The 11,546-nt window shown below is 57.5% G+C and overlaps 1 protein-coding gene across 3 annotated transcripts; it reads left to right on the top strand.

Annotated features, from left to right (window-relative positions):
* Positions 1-918: 918 nt before the first annotated feature.
* On the top strand, positions 919-2,289 carry LOC102023759 (chromosome unknown open reading frame, human C6orf15). Of its 3 annotated transcripts, none has more exons than XM_013509836.1 (3): positions 919-998; positions 1,169-1,867; positions 1,901-2,289. In XM_013509836.1, the coding sequence occupies exons 1-3, from the start codon at positions 932-934 to the stop codon at positions 2,116-2,118; spliced, it is 984 nt and encodes a 327-aa protein (XP_013365290.1). In that variant the 5' UTR covers positions 919-931; the 3' UTR covers positions 2,119-2,289. The 3 variants fall into 3 exon arrangements, with proteins under 3 accessions (XP_013365290.1, XP_013365289.1, XP_005414386.1); XM_013509835.1 differs by having other exon boundaries at positions 1,169-1,870; positions 1,904-2,289; XM_005414329.2 differs by having other exon boundaries at positions 1,169-2,289.
* Positions 2,290-11,546: the final 9,257 nt, after the last annotated feature.

The following is an 11,546-nucleotide window of genomic DNA, read 5'->3' as shown; positions in this document are numbered from 1 at the left end:
GTTAGATTTCATAGCAAAGGAAAATAAGGAACTAAGGTTGTTAGTCAGTTGGTCGTCAACTAAGGGATTATCCAGGATTATCTGGGTGGATCTAATATAATCACAGGGTTTTAGCATGCGGGCATGGGTGGCAGGAGAGGAAGCCACACGGTCCGATGTGGGAAGAACGTGTTGGTTGGGGCTTTGAAGATGAACCAAGGGAACCAGGAGCCTAGGAACACTTTCCACCCAGAGAGACCCATTCTGGACTTTCGAGCTCGAAAACTTTAACGACACGTTGTGCTGTACGCCAGTGAGTTTGTGGTACTTTGCTAGAACAAAAAGCAGGAAACTAGTATGCCATCAGCTCATAAGAATGGGACCTGACCTGTTTCCTAGGAATAGTGGACGTAGGAGCAGCCCCTCAGATGGGGCTACTTCTGTACCCCAGAACCTCCTGCAGATTGGGATTAAGGTGAAGGAGATATCAGGATGAATGACAGAGGGGGCTGAGAGAATTATCTGGATCCTAGAGAGGGAGATAGAGAGAGAGAGAGAGAGAGAGAAAGAGAGAGAGAGGAAGCAAGAACTTTTTAATTGTTGAAAGAAGCAGTGACGACGCTGGGACCCTAAAGATGCAGGTCCCTGTGGGCCTCGTGCGGGGGACCAGGGAGGGGCAGGGCTGGCAGCTCCGGATAAGCCACAGACCAGGACACCCGGGCAGGAAGGGGCAGGGAGCTCAAGGAGAGGAGCCAAGCCGGGAAACACCCAGCTTCCTTGGGGACATTCAAGTGACACCTGTTGCCACAGACCGTGTCGAGAATTAGGGTGGGATGAGGCGATCCATTGTCTCCACAGGCCCCGGCCCAGCCTGTTTCCGTGTCCCCCGCCCCACCGACAGGATAAAGGGGCTGCGGTCCTGGGCCCCAGGGAGACGCTGGTGCCGAGCAGGATGCAGGGCCGCGTGGCAGGGAGCCTGGCTCCTCTGGGGCTGCTCCTGGTCTGTCTGCATCTCCCAGGTACGGAGGCTGCGCCTGGCCTTGGGCCGGAGGGCACTGGACCCCCCGGGACTGGAAATAGGGGAAAGGGTCCATGCTTGGGTCTCGGCTGAGGGAAGGGAAGGGAAGGGAACGGAAGGGAAGGGAAGGAGTTGGTCCCATACGTCCATGGCTGCTTTGTCTCCCCGCAGGCCTCTTTGCCCGGAGCATTGGTACAGCAGAGGAGAAGGCTTCCCTGCACCCCAGGGCTGATGTGCCCGCTCTGGGACAGCCTCCCTTCACCGGCCCCTTGAGCGCTAGACACGCCCAGCCCCACGCCGACCCAGGGCCGCATGATGTTCCCGGGGCTCCTGCACAGTTCAGCGTGCCTCCACCAGGTGGCCCCCAAGCTGCAGGACGTGCAGGGAGGCAGACCCTGTCCTGGGGGCTGCCCCCCACGGAGTCCTGGCCTGCTGAGGTCCCTTGGCAGGTGATGGCCGCGGCAGCTGAGGACCCTCTGGAGCAGGCGCTGCCCGAGGAGCCGGCTTACCTTTCGGGCGCCGGTGCACTCCCTCCGGGCAGCGAGCCGTGGCCTGTGGCGTTCTCTGCCAAAGCTGCACAACCCTCATCCGAAGCTTCGCCCGTCCACCTGGACTCGGCAGCGAACCGGCTGACCCTCGCCACTCCGCTGGGGGTCTCGGGAGACCTCCTTGCCCAGCGCCCGTTCTGGTCTCTCATCTACAGGCTTCTGCCTCGTCTGCCCTGGGGGGCTCTGAATCCCAGTATGCCTTGGGGAGGTGGGGTTCTGGGGACCGGATGGGGAACGAGGCCCATGCCCTACCCTTCTGGACCCTGGGGTGTCAACAGTAAGTTCCCAGGAGGCAGCTGGGGGAACATTAACCGGTATCCAGGAGGCAGCTGGGGGGGCACTAACCGGTATCCAGGAGGCAGCTGGGGGGGCACTAGCCGGTATCCAGGAGGCAGCTGGGGGGGCACTAGCTGGTACCCAGGAGGCAGCTGGGGGGCAGGCAGCTGGGGGAACAACAGTCGGTACCGAGGTGCTGGTGGGGGGAACGTTCCTCCCGGAGTCGTCCGTCCTCTCGGCCCTTCCTGGTACATCCCCGCCGGCCTCTCTGATCCGCAGAACCCGGGCTTGCAGTAGGGTTGGAGCTGAGCTCGGGGAGCCTGAGGAGGGCAGTCAGGACGGGGCGCTGCTCCTGCCCTCGCCCTGCGGGCGGCACCAGGCCTGGTCACTTGCTTTGCAGCCCGTGCTTCACTCCCCCGCCCCACACCCCCATGCTGATCTCCAATAAACACAGCAGTCTTCCGCCTTGCTGCGGCTCTGTGTCTTTGTTTCTGGGTGTAGACCAGAGTGTGCGTGGTCCCTCCCCACTGTCCGGCCAGCCCCACGTCTCTCGGGGTCCCCTCTCCCCCAGGCGCTAGAGGGTGGCGCCCTTGGTCTCCCGCTCAGGCTCAGGGGCAGGCCGGAGCTGGTTCCCCCACGGTGCTGGGATTGGACAGGGGGAGGAGGGGAACGGGGGCGCGTCGGCGGAGGTCAGGAGCCAGCACGGAGCCAGCATGGGGCCAGGCTGGACGGACAGACAGACTAAGGGATGGAAGCCCTCCCAGTCACAGCTGGCTCCTGAAAGCCACGGTGTCTGTGCCTGAGCGGAGGACGACTCATCTCCCAGTGCACATCCCTCAGCGCTCTGTCCGAGGGCCCGTGGACTCAGCTGAGGCTGAGTGAATCCAGCCCGGGACAAGGAGGAGGGAAGGGGCGGGGAGGGCGAGGAGCTGCGCCTGCCGCCTCGCTGCTGCTTTTCTGCCTGTGGGACTATGCAGCCCCTTCCTCCCGCCCGGCCCGGCCCCCTCCCCTGGGTCTCCCAGCACACAACCGGAGCGAGGCCAGGGAGGCCGGGCAGAGTCTGCGGGAGTGAGGTGAAGGCGCCTTCTAGGCTCCTTTGCCATGTGTGTACTCGGCCCTGGGGATGCAGGTGCTGCGCCCACTGTAGAGCTGGGCTCCCAGGTCCAGGGCGCTGGGCAGCTCTGGGCAAGGAGGCCGGAGGAGGACGAACCAGAGCCAGGGTCGGGCGCCACCCAGCAGGAGGGGCGTCTCCTGGCTGGTGTCTGCCCTGAGCATCCCTCTGGGCTCCTGCAGCCCCCCTCCTCCCGGCCACACCTCCTCCCACTCAACCCCTGCTCTTCCCAGGCCCAAGCTCCCGCTTTCAGGATTGGGGGCTGGTTCTTCTCTATCGCTCTTCTGGTTGCCCCACTCACTCTTATTTGAGTCTTGTTCTTCCTGTCTTGGGGCTCAAACCCAGGGCCTTTGCACTGAGCTACACTGCCACCCTTTCTATTCTGAGACAGAGTCTCCCTAAGTCTCTAAGTGGCCCAGGCTGGGCTACAAACTTCAGTCCTCCCACCTCAGCCTCCCAGAGTGCTGGGATTACAGGTGTGTGTTGCAACACCAGGCAAGGACCTCGAGGTTCTGCATCAGCAGTCCCCGGCTCCGTTCCCCAGGGGGCGTTGTCTGCCTGCTACCTGCTGCAACCCAGCACCAAGAAGAGTGCTCAGCAAACACTGAGCAAGCAGGGGAGTCCCCTCTGCCTCTCCCTCTCTGTGGCCTCCAGATGCCCATGTGTTACAGGCTCGGCCCCATCGTGGCTGTCCTGGGAGGTGGTGGAAAGTGTAAGAGGACGTGGTCTCCAGGTCGCTGGGTGCCCTGGAGGGGGGCTGTGGGACTTCAGCCCTTCCCTCTCTCTCTGCGCTCCCCCCAGGAAGTAAGTGGTTTTGCTCTGGCACTTGCTTCCTCCATGACGAGCTGCCCCCCACTGGCCCAGCCCACCATGGACTGAGCTTCCCAAACCGTAAGCCAGAATAAGCCTTTTCTTGTTGTGGACTGATCACCTCAGGAGTGTTGTGGTGGAAAGCTGCCTAACACCTCGTCTCGGCTGTTTCCCTTCTTCCCCTCTGTTCCTGAGCCACCCAGCTGCACACAGAGTCTGATCTGAACCCTCCCCACCGCCTCCCTGACGTTCCCGCAGCTCACAGTGGCCCCCCCACAGCCCGTCACTCAGCCCTCATCACTGTGTGTGGCGGAGGTGCTGTACAGTTCTTTCTACCGATGGAAACACAGGTCAAAGAGATCAAGCACCTCACACACGCTCACAAGTGACAGGCGGTGCTTCTGACCTCATTTTTCTTGTCCATCCAAGGAGTGTTCAAGCACAATATGCAATTAGCAGAAATACCAGTCAGCACTTTTTTTCTTTTTTTTTCTTTTTTTTTTGTCTTTTTGACACGGTCTCACTGTGCAGTTCAGTCTGGCCTTGAGCTCACTTTGTAGCCCAGGCTGGTCTCGAACTCGCAATGATCCTCCTGCCTCAGCCTCCCGAGTGCTGGGATTACAGACTCAATTAGCTTTTGTTACATGCACCAGGTTCTGGACAAGGGGTTTTCTCATGAGCCTGGGTGCTGCTGTTCCCCACAGCTCACCAGGAAGGCACTGTGCGTCCCTTGTACAGGGAGAGACTGAGGCCCCGAGTGGGCCAGAAGCCAGGGCTGGGGACATAGCTCAGTGGCACAAGCACCTGCATGGCAAGCACAAGGTCCTGAGCTCAATTCCTGGTACTCCCACTCCAAAAATAATAAATAAATAAATTGAAAAAACTATGTACGTTATTGAAAGCAGGGTGGAAAGAGCAGGAGTTCAGAAGCTGGAGGACCGGAGACCCTGCCGGGCACACAGCCTCAAGCAAGCCCGTCAGCTCTGCAGACCTCTGTCTCTTGGTCTGTGAAATGGGATGAGAGCAAATGTCTGGCCTACTCCGCAGGGCTGCTATGAAGTTTTATTAAGACAGTGATAAGGCGAGTTTGCGACTGAAAGCCCTTTGCGACCAAAGCCAGTGGTGCGTTGTTGTGAAGGCGAGGTCTTAGCCCACGCCGGGAGATGCTTCCGGAAGACCGTGCAGACCGCACCCAGGGCTCCTGTCCCCCTCGGGAGCAGCGGCTCCCTCTCCCGGCTTCCATGTCCCAAGGGGCCGGGCAGTACCCGGTTCCCGCCTCTTCATGATGTGAATTTGCTGGCCACTGTGTGATAAGCACAGAAGTTGCTTTCCTGGCGGGGCAGCCTCGATAGAGGAGTCTCCTGAGCTCCTTGTCACCCTTCTCTGGAACTCGGCCGCGGGCTTGGTCATGTTTCCCAACGAGGGGTCCCTGAGTTCGGGGCCTCAGCGCCTCTGCCTCGGCAGCGCCAGCCTGGGAACTGCTGGGAAGCGGGCCACACGCCAGCGCCCGCCCAGCCCTCTGCTCAGCCTCAGGGTGGGCGCAGCCGCTGGCACCGGCTTTGATGACCCCGGGCCACTCTCCACACCTGCCCGGTGGACCAGGGGAAATAACCGCACCTTGCGGCTGGCCCAGGAGCTGGAGTCTTTCACTCTGGGAGGTGGGGGGAGCCAAGGGGGAGCGTCCTCAGCGCGTGTCCCTGGGCGACAGCCCTGACAGTCAGGCGCCGTTCACCCCCTCACCCTTCACTCTTGGCCCACAGGGCCGTAGCAGCGCCTGCACCCACCGCAGCCCTGGGCTTAGGAGTCACGAGGTAATTCTGCTCTCAGGCCCACGCCCCGGTGACCCGTCGGAGGCCTTTGCGTCCAGAGCGGGCAGCACGAGGGCAGCAGGAGTGCCCTTCCGAAGGCAGTTGGTGGGTTGGGCGCGTCTGCCCGCAGAGCAGACCCATGGCCACGGCCAGGCTTGTGCTTTTCCCTGAGCCCCGAGGAGGGGAGTCCGTATGCTCACACCCGCAGCTGTGTCCGCCTCTGCCTGTGTGGAAATTGCACCAGGAGGACATGCGGACCCTGTGAGCGGTTCTGCCACCCAGCACACAGCTGTCCAGCCGCCAAGTGGTACGCGTGTCCATGCTGTGCGCCTCTCACTGTTAACCCTTTCTGTTAGGGGAGCAGACACAGCGCCTGCATCTGCAGTCATCACCAGGCGGCTGCATCCGTCTGTCTGTGCGCTTCTGTGAGGGGCACTGTCATGAAGCTCACACACAAGCTCTTGTGCAGGTGTCTGGGCTTTCATTCTCTGAGGGTTTCCCCTATAGATGTGAAGCAGGAGATTAGGACCGGGACAAAGGGGTCCAACAGCAGGGCGGGTGTGTCACCGTCGCGGGGACCAGGGGACAGTGAACACAGTCCGTGAGGACGGCAGCCCCCAAGCACGACGCAGAGCCAGTCAGAAAAGTGCTGCTCTCGAATCTTCATGCACACAAGGGGGGCCAAGCGCATCTTCACAGGGCACAGTTTAAGTTCGGTGCGGGCAGGGGAGCCTTGGAGGGGACCAGCGTCCAAGGCTTGGGTCCCTGAGGGGGCTCCAGGCCAGGCGTTTGGAGCAGCAGACCCCAGTCCCCCGCTGCTCTCTGCTGCGCTGTGGGCTTTTCCCACTACCTTGCCCGTGTGTCTCCTTCAAGTCTTTGCTCAGGACGCCAAGAACCCGGAAGGAGTCCCTGGGGCCCACCCTGGTGATGGATGAGCTGCCGCCTCACGCGCTGACTCTGTGTCCAGCCCATCCCACTGCAGCCGCACGGTTTCACGTTCATCTCAGCTACGTAGTGCTACAAGCGTGGTTTCCTTCTTTTTTTTTTTTTTTTTTGTAGTACTAGGAATTGAATTCAGAATCTTCACGTTGAGCTACATTCCCCAGCCCTTTAAAAATATTTTTTAAAAAATAAGCTGGGCATGGGATTACGCCTGTAATCCCAGCAGCTCGGGAGGCTGAGGCAGGAGGATCGTTGCGAGTTCAAGACCAGCCTGGGCAAAGTGAGCTCAAGGCCAGTCTGAACTGCATAGTGAGAACCTTTTCCAAAAAAAAAAAAAAAAAAAAAAAAAAAAAAAAAATTTTTTTTAAATATTTTGAGACAGGATCTTGTTAAATTGCACAGGCTAAGTTCAAACTTTCACTCTTCCTACCTTAGCCTTCTGGCTGGGATTGCAGACCTGTGCCACCACCCCTGGCATATTTTGTACATTCTTGTCAACAGTTGTTGTTATCTGTCTTTTTTTTTTTTTTCCAGTACCAGGAATTGAACTCATGACCTCGCGCTTGCCAGGCAGGCGCTGTGCCGCTGAGCTAAATCCCCAGCCCCCTATCTGTCTTTCATTATAGTCAGTGAGCATGAAATTGTACCCCACTGGGGAATAAAACTCTTTTCAGGGGCACCTCTTTCACAAGGACTTTAGAATTTCAATCTATGTTTGTGCTAATGGAAAATTTCTTTAAAACTCTCTTGAATGGCACTGCCTAATCAATTTTCCTTTCACCATGTTATACTGACCTGATCTATTAGCATTATTAAGTCTTAGGAATTCCTGATTTGTATTTATTATCATTGATAGGCCAGGCCAGATATTTAATCCTATAGGAGACGAAGAATTGGGTTGACATAGGTAACTTTTCTTTTCCTTCTTTTTTTCTATTTTTGGAGACAGGATCTCGCTATGTAGTTCAGGCTGACCTAGAATTCACTATGTAGCCCAGGCTACATCACCGGAGCCTGAGAGGGGGGCACGGGGCCGGGGCCGCGTTTCACGCGAGAATGAAGCAAAGGAGGCTGTCGGTGCAGGAAGGCCGGGGCTGGGACAGGCTCTGTGTGGGCTGGGTGAGCTTAGCGGGAGCCCGTTGGTGGTAGGGATTTTGATGTCCCCGGGATGGGGTAGGAGGAAGCACTCAATGATCTCTCCCTATTCTCAACTCACTAGGGCTTATCTGCGTTACAGTCATTCAGGATATGATCTTGGTGTAGGCTGAACTGTCCCCCCGCCCAAAGGTATTTCGAATTCCAGTCCCCGACACCTCAAAATGTGACTTCATTTAGAAACAGGGTCTTTTCAAAGGTATCAAGTCAAAATGAGGTTGCTGGTGTGAGTCCTAACCCAACATGACTCATATCATTCTCAAAACAGGGAGTTGGACGCACAGAGGGAAAATGACCCAAAGACACAGGGATAGCGCCATCTCCCAGCCAGAAGGCTGGAGGCCCCCGGGAGCCCGGGGAGAGGCCGGTCACAGACTGTCCTGCGGTCCTCAGAAGGCGCCAACCCGCCGGTGCCGTGTGCGCAGACTTCCAGCTGCGGAGCCGGGACAACCCTTCCTGCTGTTAAAAGCAGCTTGCTCGTGGTGCTTTGTTATGGCAGCAGCTACAAGGACAAACCTTCAGTGGACACCCAGGGGCCGCCTCTCCACTTCTCTCCAGGGGTCACCTGCGCTGGCCCTGGTTACCTCAGCTCAGTGCCGACGGCTTTAAGGTGTCACCTCACAGGCGGGTCGCATTATCGGTTTATTCACCTACTCATTACGGCACACGTACATCCGGGCCCAGGGCTAGGGAGGCAACAGGTACGCGGCCTCTTCCTCCGGCCGTCCAAACTCCTGGGGTCCTGGGGTGCGTGTTTGCACACAGGACACCTGGCGGGGCTGGGGACCCTGTGGAAACCTGAGCCGGGAGCCTGGAGAACTTAGGGAACCCAGAAAGCCTGGGGGCCAACGTGGGGGACGCCGGGTCCTGCGGGGCCTGAGACTCTCGGGGTTGGGGGTTTGTCCTCAGCTGGAGAACCACGGGAATTCCAAGTGCTCAGGAGGAGAGTAACGGATTGTGTTTGCCTTGAAAGGCGGTTTCTGCAAGGCCGAGGGGTAGCGGGGGGCAGCACCGGCCCGTGGGCTCAGCCCTGGGGTGGGAGGAGCGGACTAGGTCGCAGTGAGGCAGGAAGGGGTTCACCTCACAGGCGCTACTCCAGCTGCTTCGCGCTGGCCGGGGCGACTGCGGCCCAGCCATTCACCGGGAGAAAATGACTCCCGCTTCCTCCTGAGGCTCACTTCCTGTTTGTGTCCTTCTTTCTCAACAGGGAGCCTCAGATCGGCCTCGACCCATCCCACAGGCTGTGTCACCCCAGCCCCTCCTGCAGGCGGTGCTGCCTGGCAGCCGGGCCTGGAGCCCACACCCGAGGCCACTCACAGCTCACTCCCACCCTCACTGCTGGGCAGACTCTGCTGGGGCTCAGTGTGTGCAGAATGAAGGCTCGAGCCCTCCAGGTCCCCGGCCATGGGCCACGCCCAACCCCTGAAGCTGGGGGCCCCTGCACTTTGTGCTTGTCCTTTCCAGGGCCTCTTTCTCTGCCCCCAAATGTTCCCTTTACTCACCAGCTTCCAGGTCCAAGAGATTTTTGCAGAGCCTGGGTCCAGGTAGAGTGCAGAGGGAAACGGGAGGAGGAGAGGTGAGTGTGTGGGTCCGGGAAAGATGGAGCCTCGACTTTGCTGATAAATAAAAATATGTCTTTAAATACCGGGTTCTCTTTATCCATTCATATAGAGAGGAGTACTACTCTGCCATAAAGAAGATAAACTTGAGATATTTTTTGGTAACTCTGGAGGCCATAATATTTAGTGAATTAAATCAGACACCCAAGTTTAAATGTCTCATCGCTTCTCTTGTGTGAGAAACCGAAAGAGTAAAGAAGGAACAGGATCGAGGACCAACAGGGATGGGAGAACTTGTTCAAATGGGGAGCGGAGTGGGGGGCAAGAGAAAAACGGGGAAAGGGATTTTTTTTTTTTTTTGATATTGGGGATTGAACACAGGGCCTTGTGCTCTACCACTGAGCCACACCCCAAGCCTGAAAAGGGATTTTAAAAAAGAGAATTAAGATCCATCACGTACAGGTGAAGATTCTCCAAGATGAATGTGATCATTATATATGGCAAACGTACTAATAGAAATATTTTTTTGAGACAGGGTCTCTCTGTGCAGTTCAGGCTGGCCTTGAGCTCACTTTGTAGCCCAGGATGGTCTCAAACTCACCTCGATCCTCCTGCCTCAGCCTCCCGATTGCTGGGATTATAGGCGAGTGCCACCATGCCCAGCATAAAAATAAATTAATTAAAAGTAATCTGCTAAAGATTCGAGGGTGAGCACAGGCTGGATGAGACCTAAAGGTCCAGTGTTAAACGGCCGAGAGGACCATGCAGACAGCAATCTCTCCAGGGGAAACCTGGAGAGCAAAAAATGTTGCCCAGAAAACTAAAATAATACAGATGTGTGAGGCGATCTCTTCTGAACAAGCAGATTCACGGGGAGCGCTCTGCTGAGCTGTCACCCAGCTCCTGCCCTGCGGGGCGCAGCTTTTTGGGTCCTTTGAAGTCTCTCCTTTGTACTTTTCGGGGCCATACACCGTGCTGGGTTTACACGGAAAACACAGCAGCAAACAAGCCCTGCACCTGCAGGTGACGCATGGCGAGGCGGGCCTGACTCCCGGCTCACCCGGCTCGGGCACCTGCCCCGTGACGTTGGTAATCACGGCTGGCTCCTGTCACCACGTGCCGGGTGACGGTCCCTCAGCCCGTCTCCCGCCTGTCGGATGGGGCAGCCAGGCTGCCCTGTGACACAGCTGTAGCCAGCTCAGCCTTGTCTCTGGCGCAGTGTGAACTCAGTAAACGTCTGCCGCTGTCCGACTCCTACACATACTCTAACGCCCACACCACTCCCAGGCCGGCTGCCAGCCTTGCAAAGGACCGAGGGATGGCTCAGGGGAGGTCGCTACCACGCAACGGAAGAGCTCAGGCGCCTTCATCCTCTGCCTTGGACCCCGCCCTGGCTACACCCGCCCGATGCGTGGGCACACAGCACGGTGTCGCGGAGTGGAGCTGGTGCCACTGGGTGTCACAGGGACAGCGGCGGCAACAAGTGAATCCTACAGAAGGCGTGTGTGCACGCGTGTGTGTGTTGGGTGTGTGTGTGTGTGGTGAGGGTGTGTATGTGTGAGTGTTGGGTCTGTGTGTCTGTGTGTGGTGATGGTGTATGTGTGTGTGTTGGGTGTGTGTGTGTGTGTGTGGTGAGGGTGTGTGTGTGTGTGTTGGGTGTGTGTATGTGTGTGTGTGTTGGGTGTCTGTGTGTCTGTGTGGTGAGGGTGTGTGTGTGTGTTGGGTGTGGAAATGTGTGTGTGCAGGGTGTGTGTGTATGTGTGTGTGTTGGGTGTGTGTCTGTGTTGTGAGGGTGTGTGTGTATGTGTGTGTTGGGTGTGTGTGTGTTGGGTGTGTATGTGTGTGTGTATGTGTGTGTGCAGGGTGTGTGTGTGTGTTGGGTGTGTATGTGTGTGTGTGCAGGGTGTGTGTGTGTGTGTTGGGTGTGTATGTGTGTGTGTCTGTGTGTGGTGAGGGTGTGTGTGTATGTGTGTGTTGGGTGTAAGTGTGTGTGTATGTGTGTGCAGTGTGTGTGTGTTGGGTGTGTATGTGTGTGTGCAGGGTGTGTGTGTGGTGAGGGTGTGTGTGTGTATGTGTGTGTTGGGTGTATGTGTGTGTGTATGTGTGTGTGCAGGGTGTGTGTGTGTTGGGTGTGCGTATGTGTGTCTGTGTGTGGTGAGGGTGTGTGTGTGTGTGTGTCTGTGTGTGGTGAGGGTGTGTGTGTATGTGTGTGTGTTGGGTGTAAGTGTGTGTGTATGTGTGTGTGCAGTGTGTGTGTGTTGGGTGTGTATGTGTGTGTTGGGTGTATGTGTGTGTGTATGTGTGTGTGCAGGGTGTGTGTGTTGGGTGTGTTTGTGTGTG

Source organism: Chinchilla lanigera, unplaced genomic scaffold (genome assembly GCF_000276665.1).
Source record: "Chinchilla lanigera isolate Chin_1 unplaced genomic scaffold, ChiLan1.0 scaffold00182, whole genome shotgun sequence".
NCBI classification, from domain to species: Eukaryota; Metazoa; Chordata; class Mammalia; order Rodentia; family Chinchillidae; genus Chinchilla; species Chinchilla lanigera.
This window is presented reverse-complemented; position numbering and strand designations above follow the sequence as displayed.

Excerpts from the sequence above, each read along its gene's own strand:
- LOC102023759 (XM_005414329.2), top strand. The coding sequence starts at position 932 with ATGCAGGGCCGCGTGGCAGGGAGCCTGGCTCCTCTGGGGCTGCTCCTG. Across the intron at positions 999-1,168 it reads GGTCTGTCTGCATCTCCCAG|GCCTCTTTGCCCGGAGCATT; the intron begins GTACGGAGGCTG and ends GTCTCCCCGCAG.